This window comes from Osmerus mordax, chromosome 20 (genome assembly GCF_038355195.1).
Source record: "Osmerus mordax isolate fOsmMor3 chromosome 20, fOsmMor3.pri, whole genome shotgun sequence".
Classification (NCBI taxonomy): domain Eukaryota; kingdom Metazoa; phylum Chordata; class Actinopteri; order Osmeriformes; family Osmeridae; genus Osmerus; species Osmerus mordax.
Genome location: NC_090069.1, coordinates 5,349,181 through 5,369,741, shown reverse-complemented (window position 1 = coordinate 5,369,741; position 20,561 = coordinate 5,349,181). Strand labels below are relative to the sequence as shown.

Here is a 20,561-nt window from a genome sequence, read left to right as displayed (position 1 = left end):
GCGCCTTGTGACCCGCGGGGCGGCGGGGGCGGAGCCGTGGCGGGGTCGGGGGGAGTCGGTGAGGAGGAGAGGAGGAGGGACAGAGCGAGGGGTCTGTGAGGGGGGGCTGTCAGCTCCGCCTCCTTCTCCTCCTCCTCTAGAAACTCCGGGCCTGAGCATAACCACATGTTTGCGGAACAGGTCCGAGGAATGCGTGACATGTTGATGCAATTGGGACCGGCCCCTCCTTCTCTTCACACACACACATACACACACACATACACACACACACTAACACTAAAGGGTCTGGAGAAGTGAGCAGTTGGTGCCCTGGTACTTGTATCAACACGGTTGGAGGTTATTCCCCTGTGCACTTGTTACCAGGGTGTGCTGGCCTGGGTCTATCAGCGGCTGGAGCAGGAGTGTATAGACTGGCCACCTTGCCTGGCCAAGCGCAGGCAGACCGCGAGTAAATAAAGGAAATGGCTTTAGCATGTAGTCAAACCCCAGCCTCAGGCCCCAGCCCCCGCCCCAGCCTCATCCCCAGCCCCCAGCCTCTGACCATTTGATATGTTCCACACGAGGAGTTGAAGGGAGAAGGAGGAGGGGCCAGGAGAAGGCTCACTTCAAAACATCAAGGAAGATGCTGGTAATCTTTTCCATATTTAAGGTAGTTTTTTTTTGGGGGTTGTTTTTTTTTTGTCGACTTGAAACAAGCCATAAAGCCCCAGCCAGCTGTGGAGAATAAAAGAGCAGTGGGAGGCACAGAGAGAACACATGGAGCAGAGCAGGAGGCACCGCACACACACACACACACTCTCAAATGTACACACGCTCACGTATACACGCTCGCGCACGCACGCACGCAAACTTGACTGGGTGCGCTTCAGTGTGCGCACGTCATACGCTCAAAGCGCGACGCGTCCTCTTCGCCTTGCCCTTCACCCACGCTCTCTTTCCATCCCTCGTTCCCCCCTCCCTCCGTTCAATTCGGGGGGGGGGGCCTCGTGCGCGGGCGGGAAGGGCTCACATCGGCCGACACAAATGGCCCCGTCGGGGAACTTCGACGTACATGTAAACACTCAGACAGTTGCACTCAAACAAACAAACAAACAAACAAACAACCCCACACCCCCAGGGACCCCCATATACTCCAAAACCACTTGTCCAAACACACGGCCCCCCCCTCCACATACCCCTTTTGTTCTTCGTTCAAAGTATTTCACCCGGAGAGTCGGAGAGCGTTCCGGAGCCCGGCCCCCTCTAAATGGGGAGCACCTGTGGCCGGCCGAGGAGAGAGAGGCTCGCCGGGGCGGGGCGTGGGCCCGAGGGTCCGACTCGACCCCTCCCTCCCCCGCTCTCCCCCATGCGATTATCCCCTTCTCACGCACGTCTGCCCAGCTGCCGCCTACTCCCGCTTCACCTGAGCCTCTCTCCGGGAGTCTCCCCCCCCCCCTCCCCCCGTGGGCCGGGCCAGACTCCCGCCGCACGGACCCACCAGGGGGGCGCGGTTCCGTCGGGCCGGACTGCGGCTCTTCCCGGTGAACGCAAAGGCGGTCGGACCCTGGAGTGGATCAGGGCCTGAGAGGCCTCGGGACTGTCCACGGGGCTCCTTCGCCTCCTCCTTCGACCCCTATCTGTCCCGTTTCCCGTCCTTCCGTTTCTCCTCTCTCGACGGCTCGTCGTCGCTCTCTCTTTCCTTTCCTCTCCTCTGCGGCCCGTTCCATCCCTCCCGTTATTCGTTCTGTTCCTCGTGCCGGGAGGGGGAATGGGGGGGGGCACTCGGGCCCGAAAAAGTTCTCCTCTCCTCAGAGTCGGGAGAGGTGGCCGCGGGCGGCGCCGTGGGCCGGTCGTTTTTTCCCGCCACTAATGAGCTGTGTTTTCCTTCGGCCTTAATAAGTGCGGGACTGTTGCCCCTCCTGAGTAAACACAGGGATCGTGTTGGAAGGCCGTACTCGGGCGGGGGGGGGGTCGTGTTGATTAGACCAGTACGAGTCATTTATTTCACCCAGAGTGGTGGTCTGTCACATCCTCGGCCTCTGGTTTCTGTACCAGGCTCCCGCCCGCCGCTACGGACTCACCCCCCCCGGCCCGTCCTCCGAAATATTTATTTATCCACCTAACCTTTCCTAGGAAAGAAAAGCCCCATTTAAACGCCAGCTCGCCGAGTACCTTTTCAAGTGGGGGAAGAAATATGAAGTCGTCGCCGACTTGAGAGAGGCGATTTAACATCAAACCCAAGCGCGCGCGCGCTCGCGGTCTACCCGGCGAGCGTGGCGCTGAGAGTGGCCGGCGTTGCCGTGGATGTTCCTCCCAGCTCCCCGCTGGGTCCTAGTGATTACTCGACTTAATTCACATCCAGCCATCTGCTATTCTCATCTCTGATTTACTGTATACTCCCACTGCTCACACTCTTGCACACGCACACACATGCGCACACACACACGCACACACACACACACACACCCTCTGAAAGGAGCCAGACACTGCAATTGACTGGTCTGGATTTTCTTTCCATACAATAGCTCCCGAAAGTGTTTTTTTTTCTCTTTTCTTTCTCTTTTCTCATTTCTTTTTCCATTCGCTTCCTCTATCCGCGTTCTGCTTCTCACGTTCTGTAAAATGTTTGATTTTGGTCTTTGGGGGTGCTTTGGGCTGCGCATGACATCCATGTAGATAGGGGGTGTGGACGGCACAGCGATAGGGCATTCGACGGCAGATCAAGAGCTCACATGTTGGATTCCCCTCTGCACGGCTCTTTGGACAACAATGCTAAATGAACACGCACCTTATTATCCACCCACCCCCCCCCCCCCCCCACCCCCCCCCCCCCCCTCCTCAGTGAGAACCAGCTGGATCATGTTTGGAGAGCTGCTATTTCTTCCAAGACTGCAGTCGGGGGGGATGAGAGGCTGAGGTCACTGGGAAAGCAGGTGTTCCCATGATGTGGCAGTAAAGACCTTTGGAGATAGGGGTAGTGTGCGCGTGTGCGTGCGTGTAGGAAGAGAGAACTCGGGAGGTTTGGCTGTGAGTGTGCACTATCCCACCCACACACGCACACACACACAAACCCAACGGCGGACGTCGTGAGTTTGATTCTGGTTCATAGTTGAACAAGTGAGTGCGTGTGACGTCATGTTGGACTGCATAGCCCCCCCCCCCACCCCCCATGCTTCCTGTGTCTTAAAGCTCTTTAGCGAAATACGTATCAGTCCCGAAATAATGATTTTGAGAGCCGCTACATAACAACCACCCACCCTACTCATCTCTCACTAAATCTCCCATCTTAACAAAAACACGCAAACACACTCACATACTCATGTGTGCCGGCTGACTAGCGAGGTGAAGTCTGATGGACTAATCTCTTATCCCTTCTACTTAACTCTTCTCTCCGGCCATCCAGACTGAGCGTTCATCTAAGCAGGTTTTAGAGGGCCCGTCGGTTCACTGGCCAGTAGGAACATACCAAATGTGGCGTAATACCTTCTAGAATTGTCTCCCTTTCACTGTAAATAGAGTCGTAAGCCCGCATAAACAGTCTGGAGGGCGGAGGATCTGGGCATTAGAGCCGAACTTGGAAAGACGTTAAGAGGGGGAACGTTATTGTCAACTCCAGCCGGCTTAACTGGGCGACCCCGGGTCATGTTATCCCCCCGTAACTACGATTTGTCCACTTGGGGACAGGGGGGGGGGGTGGCGGGAGAGAGGGGGGTCACAGGAGGCAGAGAGCACAACCTGACTGGACGGCAGCCACAGAGATATTCCGACCGTCTCTGAGTTTTGCTTGGAGGAGGGGAGAGAGAAGGAGGGAGACAGTTGTGACGGGGGGGCAGCAGGAGGAAAGGATAACTATTTGACGGAGAGAGACATACGGAGAAAAGAGGGGGAGGATGGTGATAAAAGAATAGGAAAGGAAAGGAAAGAGAGAGAGGAGGGAGGGAGAGAGAGAGGAGAGACAGAGGGAGAGAGTGAGAGAGGGAGAGAGAGAGGGAGAAACAGTGTAGTGCCGTCTCACTCTGCAACACCTTCCGAGAGGCTTGTCCACACCACGGTCCTGTGTCACAGACGTGCCAGAGTATGCAAACACGCCCTTGAGACGTGTCTCGCTCTGCGTCTACCCTGTCCTCTCAGCCGCACGTCAAAACCAGCCTGTGAAGGGTGTCGGAACAACGTCCCGCTAACGTAGCGACCCTCCGCCCGTGCTCCCCCCCCCCCCCCCGTAAACCTCTCGTTTGGTGAGGTAAAACGTTGAGGGATTAAGGTTTCGGATCGAGACGATGGATCTTAAAAGCAGGGGGTTTGAAACAGAACAGGAGCGAGGCGATCGCCAACGAACGCGAATCCCACTCCGACCACGTGGCCTAGCCCGTGGAGTCCTTCGAAGCAGAGCGTTGCGCGTCGAAGGAGAATTCGCCCACATCTCCCTTGCGAGCGTGTCCTCATCGTACCTGACCTCACAGTCGTCTATGTGTCTCTCTCGCTCGCGGGAAACACCACGCATGCGGACAACATGGAGGTTTAAGTTTCCACGCCAGACACCGTCGAGGGGGTTAACAAAATATTCCACTGTGACGGAGTCTGTGAGGCGAGCTCTGAGTTACGAAAGGGGGCACACAAACACTTGTCCATGACTAAAGCCCAGGAAGTTGGGGGGGGGGGGGGGGCTATAAACTGGTATGTCTGGGACGCACAAAGGCACGCTATTCTGCCCTCCACACACACACACACACACACATAGTGAACATGACTCTGTGATGCTGCTTTTCCATGGCACGTCTAAAGGCCTGCCGGGTTGCAGCCACAGTTCGCCACCTGCTGGAGGGAGGCGTCACCACAGCCATTTCTGTGGCCCGGCAGATTTAACAGTATCACAGAGACGCAAATAACCCTAAGTGATCAAAAAAAAAAAACACACGGATTCTCAGGTCTGAGATGAGTAAAAAATTCAAAATATGTTTAGTTTCTGTTTATCTCAAGGCAATTCATCAGCTGAAGGGCTCTAAGCTGCTGGATGGATATTAAAGCTCCTTTAGAGGAGAGCTATCCCCAGCATCATGCCTGGCCAGATTTGAGTGAGGGTCGGACACAGGGCCGATGAAAAGAGCATATTCTCACTAATCTTCCTTGTAATCTGCACCGCTTATGTTGCCGAACAAGTTCGACATGAAACATGAAAATGGCTGCGTACGGTTCTTCTAAGACATCTGAGCGGCATCCCTTTTGCCAGGGATCCTGCGCCGAACAGCTGTGGGGAGAGAGAGAGAGAGATAGAGAGAGAGAGAGAGAGAGAGAGAGAGAGAGAGTGAAAGAGAGAGGAGGGGGGGGGAGAGAGAGAGAGAATGCACAGCTAATCTACGACAAGGAAATGAAATCATGTGAAAGATATGCCCCGCTTGTCTCCCCCCTCAGTAAAAACCCAGTCCAGCGCTGACAAGCAGCCAGCCTGGCCCTCCGCCTCCTCACAGAGACCCCTGGGTCCACCTCCACACCCCTCATGCTGAATCGACACACACTGCACACACACATTTCATATACTGTAACACTTAACACCAATTATACGACTGTAAATATAACCCTCTTCCTCACATCAATGTGCGTATCATTGTCAACTCGGTGTGGACCACTGAACCAGTGGCTAGCCCCTTGACTTGTAGACCCCCATGTTTCCAGCCCCTCCCCCTCCTTCTCTCCCCCCACCCCCCTCCTCCTTCCTCCTCTTATAGAAGGCTCTCTCAGCTCTTTAAACAGCTCCTTCTCTTAATTGAATTAACATCTAAAGACGCTACATCTGCACTCCCAGGCCCCTCCAAATGCGTAGCAGCTGTGGTGCAGTGTGGCTGAGACGTGCGGGCCTGGGGCTGGGGCTATAAGTAGGCTAAGCTGGTCTGGAATGAGGACCGAGGTCTGGTTGGGGCTACGGAGGGGCCTGGAGCTAGGACCGGAGTAGGTGCGAGGACCGCCAGGGGAAATCAACTTCTAAGTCAGTTAATGGCATTGTCATGGCCCAGGCTCCACAGCACAGTGTCAGACCGAGGCGAGCACGACGTCCTTCTCCGCACCCGGGCCAGCTTGGGCCTCATCTCATAGCAGGAAATGTAGTCCTTCACTTGCGCCCCTCATCCTGTTCACCATGATCTCACCGGAGGTCCCGACACCTCAAATAAACACTGGATTGTCTCAAGTCGCCATCATTTCGATTCTTTCACCCGTGGAGGAAGTCAATTTGTTCCAACCATTCATAAGCCGTGTAAACTATTCTTTCCAAATGAGCACCGATTTTTTTGTCTTCCCTTTTTCTTTCCTCGTTCTTTGTCCTCTTTCTGCTGGGACGAGGCTTTTGTGTTTCACTTTCAATTGTTTGGAAGAAGGGCCTCTATTTTTAGGGCCATAAACACGGCCCATTGTGTGGCTTTCTGATGGATGGTCTACTGATTTACCCTCTGACCTTGGCTTCCCACACACACACACACACCGCCACACGAGTCCACGCTCACGTAGATACAGATATACTGAGTATGAGGTAGATACAGTACATTTATAGGCACTTTCTGTACGCGTATGAGGAGTAACACGTGTATTTGATCTACAACTGTAATCCCAGAGCATGTTGCTGCAGTTGTTTTTGTCAAGTTGTGGAGATGTTTGGCTGGAGATACTTTGGGAATTGCTTTCACTACCAAAGCGTGCACACTGCGATCACACACATTTAGCACATTTCCGACACCGGTTGAGGGCATTTTGCATGTTGCAGGTATTTTCAGGTCTGAAGAAGCCAACTGTGATGTTTAGGTGTTGATGCATTTTCACACTAGGCATGTCTTTTTAAGTCGAAGAACAGTTCCAGGGCTTCTAGGAAAGATCTAGCGCTTTTTTTTTGCACCTTACTCCCTCCTCCCGGTATTTTGGCAAAAATGTGCGAGTTTCTATAAAGTATCCACCTGAGGTAGTAGGTAGCTGTGACTTGGGAGAGTTCGCCCGCCCTCCACCATGTCCTTCTCAGAGGTCTGTATTTGGGATTACCGCAGTACAAAGTACGCCCATGTGGGCTGGCTCTAGGATGGTCTCGTTCTTTGACACCGGTGAGGGTCCCGGTCACGGTCAGTACTTAGCCCCATGCTAATAACGACTAATATACAAACAGCCAGTCAGCCCGGCTACATATGGAACCACTCGAACCAGAGCACTCCAGCGTGTGATAGTTACCTCGGCAGCACTGCGAGGTAATGTGGGTGCTGCAGACAGGACAGCAGTGGTTTCTTTCATTAGCGGCCGATGACTGGGCGAACGTCACATTTCATCTTTAAGCTCCTTGAGTCCGAGGCTGGCGTTCAGCGGCGTTTACACAGTAATGGCCCTGTTTATGACTGCACACTCACAAGGAAACAATTTTCCACTCTGCCTTTCCTCTCCGGGTCTTTTTTTCTTTTTTCTTCTTTGGATTTTTCCCTTTGTTAAAAGGCAAAAGGCAAAGCATTTGATAAAACCTGCGCAATTCACATGAAATCGGAACCACGCTAATCTTTATTACTTTTAACTTAATTTGGTATTTTTGTAAGATGGTGTCTCTTAAAGTACCTGAAATATGACCCATATTCCTGTGCCGTGCCGTCGACACAGAGAAACCTCACATCCATCCAGTAGCTGCTGCCTCAGACAGAAAGTGTGTCACCGCCTGGCAGGTTCATTCATATTTAATAGAACTTTGTAATGTCGTGCGACGAAACATACATTCAGCACAAGGGCTCTCCTGTGTGCGGTAGCCCGCACCTAGGCAGAGCTCTGTCAACATGAGGTAGCGATTACGCCCGGGCCCTGTCTCTGGGAGATAGCCTGTCAGGGGCCACTGAGTGGCGGCTGATTATTCTGATTTGTGTGTGTGTGTTTATTTCTTTAATCCCTGGGCTCTCACCCATGCTGGCATCAGGGCTGTGTTCCTGCCTCTCATCTAAAGGTGCTGTCAGGGGGGAGGGGCCTGCTCTCCATCCAATCCCAGCGCCGGCTCCAATGGAGGGGGGAGGGGAGGCGGGATGGGGTACCGTAGGGCTAACGAGCCCATCCGGCTCTGCATTGCAGCGCCGTGGCTAACATTACTTCCTGACGCAAGCTCCTAACACTAGCTACCGACGCTAGCTCCTGATGCTAGCTCCTAATACTAGCTCCTGACGCTCGCTTCTAATCTTAGCTCCTAACATAAGCTCATAATGCTAGCTCCTAATGCTAGCGCTAAACACTTACCCCTAATACTTGCCTCTAATGCTAGCTCCTAATGCTAGCGCTAAACACTTACCCCTAATACTTGCCTCTAATGCTGGCTCCTAATGAGCCGCGCCTGGGGGCATCTTCCCAGCCCTAAGTTTTTGAATGGCACCGCGGATCCATGGGAACCTTGGTCGGCACCCCCTCCCACCCACCTCCCCCCCAGCCATCCTCAGGGGTCCTCTCTGAGGTGGAGCGTCCTGGGGGGGGGGGGGGTTGGGGGTGGCACAGCCAGGCAAGCGTTGACAGCATCAGTGCAGAATGCCACGATGCCATCTGCTCCTGTCCGTCACGCGTCTCGTCTCCTCCTGACTCCGACTCCAGACTGCTGCACGGCTGCTCTGCCGCGGCTTCCCGCACGACTCCCTGCGCTGCACACCCCAAACACACACACACACATATACACATTCTCAGACACGCACACAAGAAGGGGAAGTGGACAAAGCACACGGGGCAATCCAAGGAACCCCCCTCAGATCTTTTTATTTCCATATTCTAATCATGATCAAATGGGGCTAGAAGGGGGGTGGGGGGGGAGGGTGGCATTATATTGCGTGGTGGACACCCAATAACCTCCCCTGCTGCCTTCTCACACTTATCAAAAAAAAGTTGCCAGAGAACAGCTCAGCTCCGCACTTGACCCAGAAAGTTTGGCGCCTCCCCCCCACCCACGCATAACGAGGGCGGTGGCGCGGGCGTTTCAAGCGCCGTCCCCCTGATTAACACCGGCACAGATGACAGCGCGACACCGGGAGCGCGTCTCCCCTAGCGACGGCCCCGCGTTTGCCAGGCTCCCATTGCGATACTAATTTACCCAGCGTTTTTTTTTTCTTCCCCGACGTTAAAACCTTTTATTAAATATGTATGCCAGCCCCTTCCATCCTCAGCCAGGGTGGTGCCATTTTGCATTTGGGGAGCCGTGTTGTGATGAAAGACGAGCAAACAAACGCCGGCTTGGAACGCTCTCTGCCTGCTCTTCCCCGCAAAGCCGTTCGACATTTTCTGATATTTGCATCAAGCGGGGGGAGCCGTGGCTGACATCTCGGGGCTGCTCTGTCAGAGGCTTAGCTGGAATTACCGACAGGGAGAGAGAAGAAAGTGGCAGGTCCTCCTCCGATTCTATCCCTCAACCCATAGAAAAGAGAGGAGAGAGAGAGAGAGAGAGAGAGAGAGAGATGAAAAACTTGTGCCAAATCGCAATTCCTGCTGGATCTGCCGATTCTGTCGGGGGAATTAGGAAGCCCACAATTAAACATATGGGCATTAAGATAATTGTCAGTTGTGTTGGCGGACATGATGGAAGACAGATGGATGTGAATCAGTGAGCTCCACAGAGGCACCCTGGGAGATCATTTTGTATTTTACCTGCCTGAGCAGCTACGGCAGGTTCGGCTGCAGCGACGGGAAGATGCGAAAGCGGGCGCGCGCGGGCGCTGTCTGGTTCCGTCGCTGAAATGCGCAGCGTGAGGCTGCCCTCTGCAGGTCACACGCGGCACTTCACCCATGGAGAGCGGCCGGGTAAAAAGGGAGGGCAAGGCCGATGAAGGAAAAAAATCAGATTTGTTTTAACTGTGAAAAGTCAGGAATGCATCCTCCTCCGTTTCTGCATAAAGGAACCGTGTGTCGAATTCTCGCGAGCGTTACGCGCTCGGGAGCGGAGCCTCGTCGCTAAAGAGTTGGGCCGTGTGTGTGTGTCTGTCCGCAGGTGGGGTCTCACAGAGAAGACGGCAGCGCGGGTCTCCGTGGCAGCCACCAAGTGCCGGTCCCCCAGCTCCCCGTGCAGTCAGCCACCTCGCCCGATCTCACCCAGCCGGACCCTTACCGGGGTGAGTGTGTGTGTCTCTCTCTCTTTTGGATGTGCGGTGTGTGTGTGTCTTTGTTGGGGTGTGAGCATGTGTGTTTCTCTTGGTGTGGGCGTGTGTCTTTGTGTTGGGGCGGGGGGTCGGGGGGGGGGGGGGGGGGTCAAGGTTATGTCGACGCTCACTGAGGGAACGACGGGAGCCAGAGCTGCAGACAGGCGTCCCGCTGGGCCCCTGTAGACTGTTCTAGAACGCAGGACCCAGTTCCTGACGGAGAACAGTATCCACCTCTCCCACAGAGACGGACGCGCGCTTCAAATGCGCCGCAGTTCACCACGCGCAACGCGGCTGCCGTGGCCTTGGAAACGGCTGACACCAAACACCGACATCACCGGTGGAATGAAAAAGACACAGAAAGGGACGACAAACAAACGCACACACACCAAAAAAAAACACGTCTACAAGAATAAAGCGTTTACAGTAGCCAGCAATCTCAACAAGCCAGCCACACGACGACAGTAAAACCAGTTCATTCGGCACACCGCAACTTTAACGTCCAAGTAACAATGAGGTCACAGAGAACACACGTATATTATTTTCAGATATGAATATGTAGACGGAAATTGCACATGACGGAGTCCTATGAAGCCAATTAGCCCCGGGGCTTGTTTAAAGGACCAAAAAATCACCGCCTTGGCAACAAGCGTGTGTGTGCGTGTATGCACGGCGACCGAAGCCAAGTGGTTAATGAGGTGTTGAGCGCTATAAAGCTAAGGAGAGAAACTCACTCCTCTCCGCCACAGTCCTCCACAGCCAGTCCAGACCAGAGGAGGCCAGACAAGGCTGAGAGACTATAAATAAATAATGGATATTAAAGTGTTATTGGCAGGAGTGGAGCGAAGCAGTTGCAGGATTGTGGCTTTTCCTCTTACTCCCGGCCACGGATCACCTCCTCTCTGCTCTGGCTCGGAGGACCGAGGGGGAATTAAGCTGTATAATCGAGTTATTGCGGCCACTCGGCATCATTTCCTGTAAGCACAGGAAGTCTCTTTACCTCGGCTGGGGTCGGCTGCATGAACCCAGGGGTGCAGTTTAGCTTTGGCGTTCCCTGCCGCGCAATCGCAACGACGCCACACGAGCTCGCTCCCCGACTCTGGGAAAGTCGAGGTGGGGAGGGGAGAAAGCTGGCCGCTTTGAGCTGCGAAGCTTTGTTTAGCATGTTTGGCCTGTTTTGATGGAGGGGGAGGGGGGGGGTGTTTGGAAGCACAAAGTCACTTTATACTCTGTGCTTTAGGCCCATTCAGCCCCTTGCAGCATGCATAAACAAGCAAGGGATTGTGCCCTGGGACTGGAGTCGAGTCGTGACCAGACAGCTAGCCGTGATCCCACCGCACAGGCAGCCGGCACGGCGCCATTTTGTGTCTGTGTGCGTCTCTGCCGCCGAGGGCATTTTGTGCCTCTCTGTCTGCGCGAGGGTCTCCGTCGCGGGTGTGGGAAACAGAAAAGGGAGTGTTTTCTGTTGACAGCGAAAGTTGGCACCGACCCACCGAGAGTGACGTCAAACAAAGACAGCAGTATTCTCCCACCGGGGGGTGAGAAAAGGGCGGGGGGTGGGGTGGGGGGGGGGGGGGGGGGGGGGCGATTCTTAGACTCGTCGAACCTCTTTTGTGTGTCGTCCCCCCCCCCCCCCAGACACTCCCCCTGTCTCCCTCCTGTTTGTCCCTCCCAACCCCCCATCTCTCCAGCTAGTAATAGCCTGGCACAGACAGACCCCCACACACACACGCACGCACAGCTAAAAACACACACACGCATTAATCCCTATTCATGTGGGGGTTCCATCACTGTCTGATCATTCAAAAGATAATAAATGTCTATAGATAATGGCTGGCACTCGTCCAGTGAACACAGACTCGCTCCCATCCTTGAGCTGACCTCCAAACGAAGCGAGCCGAAAGCCCCCGTGTGTCAATGAAACCGGGGTCTACGGACGCCAGCCCGTTCTGATCTCCCTCGTCGATGAAGACGAAGGTTTATCGTCCATGTATCCTAACGCTGTGATGTCACTCTGCCCCCCCCCCCCCTCCAGCACTGTCCAGCGGTCTGCAGGGCCAGAGCGCCTCGTCGGTCAGCTCGGAGATCAAGTCGGAGGACGAGGGGGACGAGAACCTCCAAGACGGCAAGGAGCCCAAGAAGGAGGACCTGGATAACAAGGATCTCAAGTCCATCGACAGGTCAAGATCTAGGATTAGGCCCCGCCCCGTCAGTGCTCGCTTCGTCCAACTCCCTCTCGTGGGAGTCGGACGAAGCGATCGGTGTGCTTTCGAGGGGCGGCTAAATGAATGTCGGAATCAGACGACTCGGATGGCCCGCCATGTGACATTGTTTCAGGCGCACTCGCACACTTGCAATGTTCTCACGCTGTCAGTGCCTTTTTCTGGGGGTTTTCAGTGAGTGCACACACTTAAGCTTCTATTTCACACACACACTCTCTACAGCCACACCTGTGCTTTACACACACACACACACACATGCTCATCTTTTGGCCGATTCCGCTGTCCTACCATGGTCTTGAGCCTGGTTTTAGCTGCCTCTCACACACAAGAGTAGCCCCCCTTTTTCCAGATTCCCAACGGTACACTATGTGCACCCCCCCCCCATCCCAGGATAAACACCGTTCGGGGTTTATAAGACTTCTACCTGGAATGACTAATCTGAACCATTCGAATCCCAAATGATGACAATAGAAAGGTCTGGTTTGCAAAAGGAAGAACCGTATGTGATCTCAAGCATACAAATAGTTGGCATATCTGTCGATAGTGTGTTTGTTTGTGATTGTGACTGAACTTCCATCCCTGAATCCCCACTCCTCCTCCACTTCCACTTTCACCTCCCCCTCCTCCTCCACCCCCATTGGCCCCCCCGCAGCAACGCCGATGACGAGGACCTCTCCCCGGAGCAGAAGATCGAGCGGGAGAAGGAGAGGAGGATGGCCAACAACGCCCGCGAGCGCCTGCGGGTGCGGGACATCAACGAGGCCTTCAAGGAGCTGGGCCGCATGGTGCAGCTGCACCTGAAGAGCGACAAGCCCCAGACCAAGCTGCTCATCCTCCACCAGGCCGTGGCCGTCATCCTCAGCCTGGAGCAGCAAGTCCGAGGTCAGGGTCCCTCCGAGAGGAGACACCCCTCCTCCACACCTCCACACACACACACATAGGACTCCTAACCTAGACACAGGACCTCAGTCTTAGATGGACACCTGGCTCCAGATGGACACCCCCACCCTCAGGTGTAGGTGGGCACCTAACCCCCACTTGGTGGCGCCGTTGCGGGTTTTTGAGGAAGCAAGGGGAATGCGTGCCATTTGGGCTCCTGGCTCAATACAAATATGAACAGGGGGGCTCATGAGCTATTTCTGTTTGAAGAAGAAAGCCCCCCGTCTCCCATTTTTTGACTGAGGTCGTGTGTACGTGTGTGTGTGCGTGCGTGTGCGTATTCCAGAGAGGAACCTGAATCCGAAGGCCGCGTGTCTGAAGAGACGGGAGGAGGAGAAGGGCTCGTCCGACGGGCCGTCCCTCTCCTTGGCCGCCGCCCACCACGCCATGGGCGACGCCTCCAACCCCATGGGACAAATGTAAAAAGCCACCCCATAAATGGTCAGAGGATTTCACTTTAAACTAATCTGCTGTTTCATATTTGTACCATGATTTGCCATTAACCGAACAAAATAGAAAAAATAAAATAATTGGAAATACAATTTAATCTGGCTCCATAAAAAAATAAAAATAATGGAATACTATTTCAAAGTGTTATCAGTCCAGCACAGTTACTCTGCTTACCTCTCTATAATATGTAAATGAAAAGACTTCCTAAACGAAGAAGCACAATAATGACACAAGGGTTATTGTCGGATGCTAATCAAAATAGATTTGCAAGAGCAGAGATGCATAGTTTTCTGTGAATGGCACTACTGATAACTTTGGGGCTGGCTAACACCACAAACCCTATTCATTTGATTCAAAACACCGGGTACATTTTAACAACAGATTGGCAGTAAGTGTGCTTTTAATGTCTGTCTGTGTGTTTCTCTGTGTGTGTGTGTGTGTGTCATTAATGTGTTTGTTTCTGCTGTGATTTCCTTGAACTCACCAGGTGAAAATCTGTCACCTCATTATGTGTATCAGCATGTGTGTACAAAGTGCATGTGCGTGTACTGTGTGTGTGTGTGTCTGTGTGTGTGTGCGTGCACGCGTGTTTATGAGAGGTAAGAATGCTCGGTTATCACCAATTCACAGCGCAAAGTACCAAAGGTCGTGGTACACTACACGTGTCTAAGATAAGGGCGGATCGGATCACTTCCCTCTCGAGGAAGATTTCTAGAGGCCCTGAAGCCCAACGAGGGTCCGAAGAGTCACTCAGTCCTGCAGCACGGTCCCATTCCAGACATCAAAGAGCGCGGGGGGCGACACTGTCATCAAGCCACACCTCCTCGCACTCCCATCATGCACCAGTGGCAGAGCATCACGTACAGTAGCGGGATGATGTGGAGCGAGATGTGGGTGTCCCGTTGGCCCACATCGCGATTAGAAGTCGTCTGAGCGTGTGTGCGTGTTTGGGTCTGGTGTTTGTCGTGTGCCCGTAACGGATCCAGTCGCACGCCTGGGTCCGGTGTTTTTTTGGGGGTGTTTGTACAGGGACAGGTGAGTGCGCGCCGCAGTGTCAGTAACCCTCGCTCTCTCTCCGCCCCTCTTCAGTTCCAAGCTGCCGGAGTTCATTAAAATGATGAGCGATCACTTCCTTTGACAACGTTCCTCTGTTCCTGCCACTCAGTCACGCCAATCAACTGACAACCCCGACCAACGGCATCATTTGTTTTCCCTGATCCCTTTGTCTCCTTTCGAAACGAACCAACTTACCACCACATGTATATTGGCTATGGATTACAGATACAAGAGATTCTTCTTTTTCTTCTTTTCAGCATTCCCAATTTAAAAAAGGTTATATATACAGTACGAGGAAAGGATCAAAAATATATATAAAACTGAAGAAAAAAAAAAGTGCAACTCAATGGGGGACTCTTCAAACATATCATTATGTTGTAACAATGTTGCAGAGCTGTTGAACGCAGCCCTTTGACTGAATGGCAATCCTCTCCACACTGTGGAACACTTGCTGTCGTGCCTGAACTCCTCTTGGATGCATAAAGTCAGATAGTTATATACAAAATCAATCATTCAGTCTCGATGGGAGGGGCTATCACTTAAAAAAAAAGCTAGAAATTATGTTGAATTTCAAGAATTTGCAATAATGAAAAAGTGTACTTCTTTTGGAGCCGAACAGATGAATTTAGGGTTAAACAATTCTAGCCTTGGGCTTACCTTGGTGAGTCGGGCTGTATAGCAGAGGAGAGAGAGAGAGGGAATCATTGGTGCCCCCTGCAGCCACGTAAAACCAGCAAATAATGACCTGATTCAGATATTCAGACACAATTTATTTGGCCATTCTTGTGGATGGGTGGGACAACAGGAGCTTCTGATTGGTCATTAGGCCATTGGTAGTACTACTCCTAGTTACTCCATGTGACAAATTAGATGAAGGCTTGAGAGAAAAGGAAGGGGGAGGGGCGGGGGGCTGCACCTAGGTCAGAATGAGATTACTCACCCCCCCCATGATGACACTCAATTTGAGGGGATCCATCCAAGCAGTCCTATTGTCGTTTGATCTGTCTGGTTGAACTCCCCTTCATGTCTAGCACATCTAAGCCCCCCCTACCAGTGTCCGCTCTGCCCCCCCCCTCGTCCCTCCAAGACCCAGGCCCCCACCCCCCTCCCAAGCCCCAGAGATGCAATTTGAACATTCACTTCTACCAACGTGCCTTTTAGAGTTCATATCATTCAAATGCCAGAGGAGGACATTTATCTGAACTTTTTAGGATGCAAGCTTAGGGAACCGTTAGTTATTAGGACTATGCAGTCAGGTTTTTTACGACCTGGGATTTAAAAAAAGTAAAAAGGAAAAAAAAGTATTTTTTTGGATAAACTGTATTTAATGTACTGTATGCTTATATGTAATTAGAAGGCGTGCTCCTGAACATACCCCTGGTTTTAGTCAGATGATCCTCCCCGGTTCTCTTTCTTCAGACCCCCCCCCCCCCCCCCCTCTACTCCAAGTTGCAGCCTGTTTCCATAGTGAACAACACGTCTGTTATTGAGCATTGTATTATAGCTATCGGCTTTTTATCAATATGGCTTGTCCGTGGGCCACTGTAGTCCTCAGTACAAGTGTGTGGTTGTATGTGTAAAACGGATTTTCTCCTCTTTTTTATCTTTCTCTTATTCTTTGTCTGTTCTGGTTTCTCTGTCGGAAAAAAGCGAACCACAACTTGCTGACGTTTGTCGGCAGCTGTTTTTAACGTGGTTTCAGTTATCCAATCAACATGAGGCACTGAGACTGGAGAAGAATCTATTTGAAAATTGATATATATAAATGTAAAATATATACAGTATATAAGGAAGGTGCCGTTTTCAAATGAGAGCTTGTTTTGGGGGGATGAATTATTTTCTCAAAGATGGGCCGAGAGGTGGAGAGGCATCTCAGTGTTACTTTTCAAGAGACATGACTTTGATCTAAATCTCTGACGTGCCGTGACATCACACTGACTGTACGGCATCCTCCAGAGGACAAAAGGGATGGGAGTTCCCTCTGCTCCAATCACTGCTATTCAGCTGTCTAAGGAAAACACAGACATTTGTAAATTGTATGCAACAAATGCAAACTTACCATTATTTTGAAATTGTGTATGTAAAAGTTATATTTTTACATGTAGACTGTCGTTATTTTGTGTTTAGAAAATACGTTGTATCAGTTTTTTGTTAAAAGATGAAAAAGTAATTCAGTGTGTGTTGAATATGTGTCACATTGAAAATGTAGTGAGGTCAACAACTTCAAAATCATTTTTCAACATTTATGTTTATATTTCCGGGAACATTTTGGAGGGATGGGGGATTGGAAATCGAAAAGGTATATAATATGTATTTCATGCTCCATGCTCATGACATTACCATTTTTAATTGTATTTTTGAAGAAATTGTGTAAATAGTCATTATGCACAGGGTTCATGTGGATTTGGTGGAGTAACAACTTTCGGGGAGTGAGAGATGACTTGTTTCCGTTGTATGATGGTTGTATTTGTCTGGTCAATGTAGCCAGGTGCCAAAATTAAAGTTCAGTAAATGGCACTTGTGAGTCATGGTTTAGCTTTCGGCTCACTGTTACGTCTACTGCCCACTCTGTTGACCGGTTCCCTACAAACAACAGAACTAAATTCTCCCAGGTCATCCCAGGTTATTTGTCCTCCAGTTCTAGCTTGGGTGCTAAACATGTGTCTGTCAGATGCCATCCTGCACCTTGTTCCTTAATGTATCTCACCTGGAAACGTCCTTCGTTAGAGGGTTCATGAACAGCATGATTGTCTAGGAATAAACCCCCTCATCGTCGATTTGATGTTAATATAGTGTTCAATTTCGATTCGATAGAGGGCTGCGGGTGCGTTCACTGCATACAACAATCCTTTCAGCTATTTCCCCAAAAAGAGGTGACGTGTGCAAATCCTTTTTCTGTCAATTATTGCAGTGTTCGCCATCTAAATCCAGCTTTCGAGTTCTCGCAAAGCTATTTTCATTGGACCTGGGACAAACACTTTGTATGAGATTTACCCTGCTTCCCTGAGTGCTTACATACAGTTTTTGCAAGGTCTCGTTTCATATGTTCTCTGCATTAAACATCCAAATCTGTTGTAGGTTCTATACTCCAGAATTCAATTTCTCAAATTTGTGTCTTGTCTCTGTAGCAAAAGGACATTTGTTTTTCATCCTGGTCACGCAGCCATAGACCTGAAGATTAGCTTTCTCACTGATCTAACACTAAAAGTCCAGCTCACTGGGTTGAGCATGTCTTTCCTTCGAAGACTCGTGTTTGATTCCAGCTTTGAGCACATGTGCATCTCTCCTGTCAGTGACTGAGAGCTTTCTCTAAGCTTGTTTCCCCCCCACCCCCCCACCCCTGTTAACTGTTATCATTGACAACGCTTGCTCTCCAGAGAAACCTTTTTAAATGGCCACATTGTCACTGTAAAAGGTCTTTATTGGGTGCTGAAGAGATACCGCATTTATCAGTCCCACCTTCACAACAAAAGATTTGTCCCATCATATATACCAATCGGGCATATATGAGGTGGATACTGGTCAATTCTAATGGCAAGACACAGGTAGATCTGTGTTTTCAAGAGTAAACAGATGATGACAGTTCCTATTAAGGGTATATTTCATTACAGGAGCACAGATGAACACAAACAGCAACACAAAGCTGATATTTGGTAATTGAGCAAAGTACAGTGTATTTTCAGTGTGCAAAAGAATGAAAAAACCTGCATTTTATACGAATGGTTAGCATGGGTGTTTGAGTGGTGCTGCTTTTGGCAGAAAACACAAGACTCATTTTGTAAAACTGAACGATAATAAAATGAACAATCATAGGGGGGCTCCGTGTTTTTTAACAACTGCATTGATTTAAGAGAATTATTTACATCCACTGCCAGAAAAAAAACCTGCCAATGTTTTCGATATTGTCAATATTGCTAAGTATGCTCTTTGTGTCATAAATCACCTTTAGAATTATTATGTCAGTGAAAGCTAACAAAAGAGTCATCTGGAATTGACTTATTAATTACCAGATTTAACTAAGTACAATTTGTAGTTAACACCACAAGAAACACCATTCAGACTGTTTTAAGAATGTGACTCGATCCACATTTTGTGTCCATATCCTACAGATTATCCTCAGTGGCTGTAGGGATATAAAATGCAGATATGTGCACCTTTTTTAGGACGAGGCCTGAATTTAGCTTTTAATTTGAAGTTCGGATGAGCCTAATTTTTGTCTTCTAGTTTTGCCAGAAATGAACAGTGACACCTGTCAGTCAAGTCAAGTATGCAATTTGTACAGATCCAGTCTTCCGTATTGTTCAGTTACTCAAGAGTCATGTTTGACTACACTGCATTTCGGAGGTGAGGGTGTATTGAAAACAATGACTGATCATGCTCATCTGATATCTCATGGCAAAACAATACAACATAGTACGGAAGCATTCACTCGTTTCCAGTGAACCATGAACAAGCACAAAATGTAAACAACTAATAGACTGGAAGATATAAAGTAATATATATGTATCGCAAAGTCTAAGAAAAAAAAAACGGTGGCACCATGGTTTCAATGGCTGCTTATTTGATCTGGGTAGTCATTCTTCTCTTGTTTGAGTCATCTTTGTGGAGTGGTTTAAACATGTTCATTTCAGAGTATTCTAGACATATGTAATGGTGAAAATATATGAACTGTGGCCTTTTTCATTCTTATTGTTACTTGTGATGCAATTAAGTGAAGAAAAAATACATTAAGCAGAGAATTACCATGTATCAGTGCCTGGCTTTTTGTTAAAGCTTCCTTTGTCTAGTGCTCTTTTGCTATGAAATAGACTAATGCACCCTATCATAGAAAAACAGTACCTAAATTTAAAACAAATTATATTTGGCTTATTTTTAGCAGGGGCAATCCTTTTATACCAGGAATATTGAGGAAATAACAAAACATTGAAAATGTCCTATTCTAAATATTCCCGTTTGTAGATTTTTGGAACCATTCAAAGTAAAAGTTTGTTACTTTATTTTACTATTTAAAGATGTTATTTTACCATGTGTTACTAAGACGAAACTGTATGGTGTTTTCAGTGGTGGGGACAGACAGACACAGAGAGAGTCCCATCGAACCTACAGCAGTGATTCTAAAGAAATATAAAAGATAAACAGTTACACTTTCTTTCCAATGTGTGGCTGAGTGCCTCAAGCCTTTTTTCAAGTATTTTGGTGCGTGTGTTTTGAATTTTTGTTCCTTTCTTCTTCTTTTTTTTACTTTTTTCGTAATTCTTTCTGCTTTTCTGTTGTATTCTTTAGTTTGTTTTACGTTGTTTATTATTATTATTATTGTTGTTTATTATTATTACTTTTTTCGGATTAGTAGAAGTGTCCAAACAGGTTGTGTGCTGGAGTGTCTTCAAGCCAGACCATCGTAGGCTATTGCCTGTTGTTTTTCATCTTGTAGTTATTCAATGAAGTCATGTACATGACCGTTCTGTAGCAATAAATGTGCCATTTTTATAACCTAGCGCTTTCATGGGTCTTGCTTTTTGTTGTTGTTCATAGCAAACAATTAATATAAGAAAGAACAGTACAGTTTACGTCCTAAGTGTCTTAAGAAGGTGTCTTCAGCCAACACCTAGGATCAAGATGGACTGTACTGTACGAAGTAGAACCTGGTTTGTTTTGGGCTTTCACATAATGAAAAACATCCCCGTCATGAAACAGTAGGGTTAGATTTAGAGATAGCCAACCTGATTTCGTGGATAGATGTCCGTACGATTTTCGGAGTCGGATTTCACATCAGGGTCTGGCATGGAAAGAGATGGTAGATGCCTAG

General features: G+C 49.8%; 1 protein-coding gene across 2 annotated transcripts in view; it reads left to right on the top strand.

Moving 5' to 3' along the window:
• Positions 1 to 20,249, top strand: part of LOC136964041 (transcription factor 4-like) — a gene marked incomplete in the record, with an annotated part of 88,316 nt that extends 68,067 nt beyond the window's left edge. Inside the window, 5 exon segments of one of the 2 annotated variants that reach the window (XM_067257921.1) lie at positions 9,941 to 10,061; positions 12,124 to 12,268; positions 12,963 to 13,192; positions 13,536 to 13,668; positions 14,789 to 20,249. In XM_067257921.1, coding sequence (XP_067114022.1) covers positions 9,941 to 10,061; positions 12,124 to 12,268; positions 12,963 to 13,192; positions 13,536 to 13,668; positions 14,789 to 14,837 — 678 coding nt within the window. 2 annotated transcript variants of the gene reach the window in all.
• Between the last annotated feature and the right edge of the window lie 312 nt (positions 20,250 to 20,561).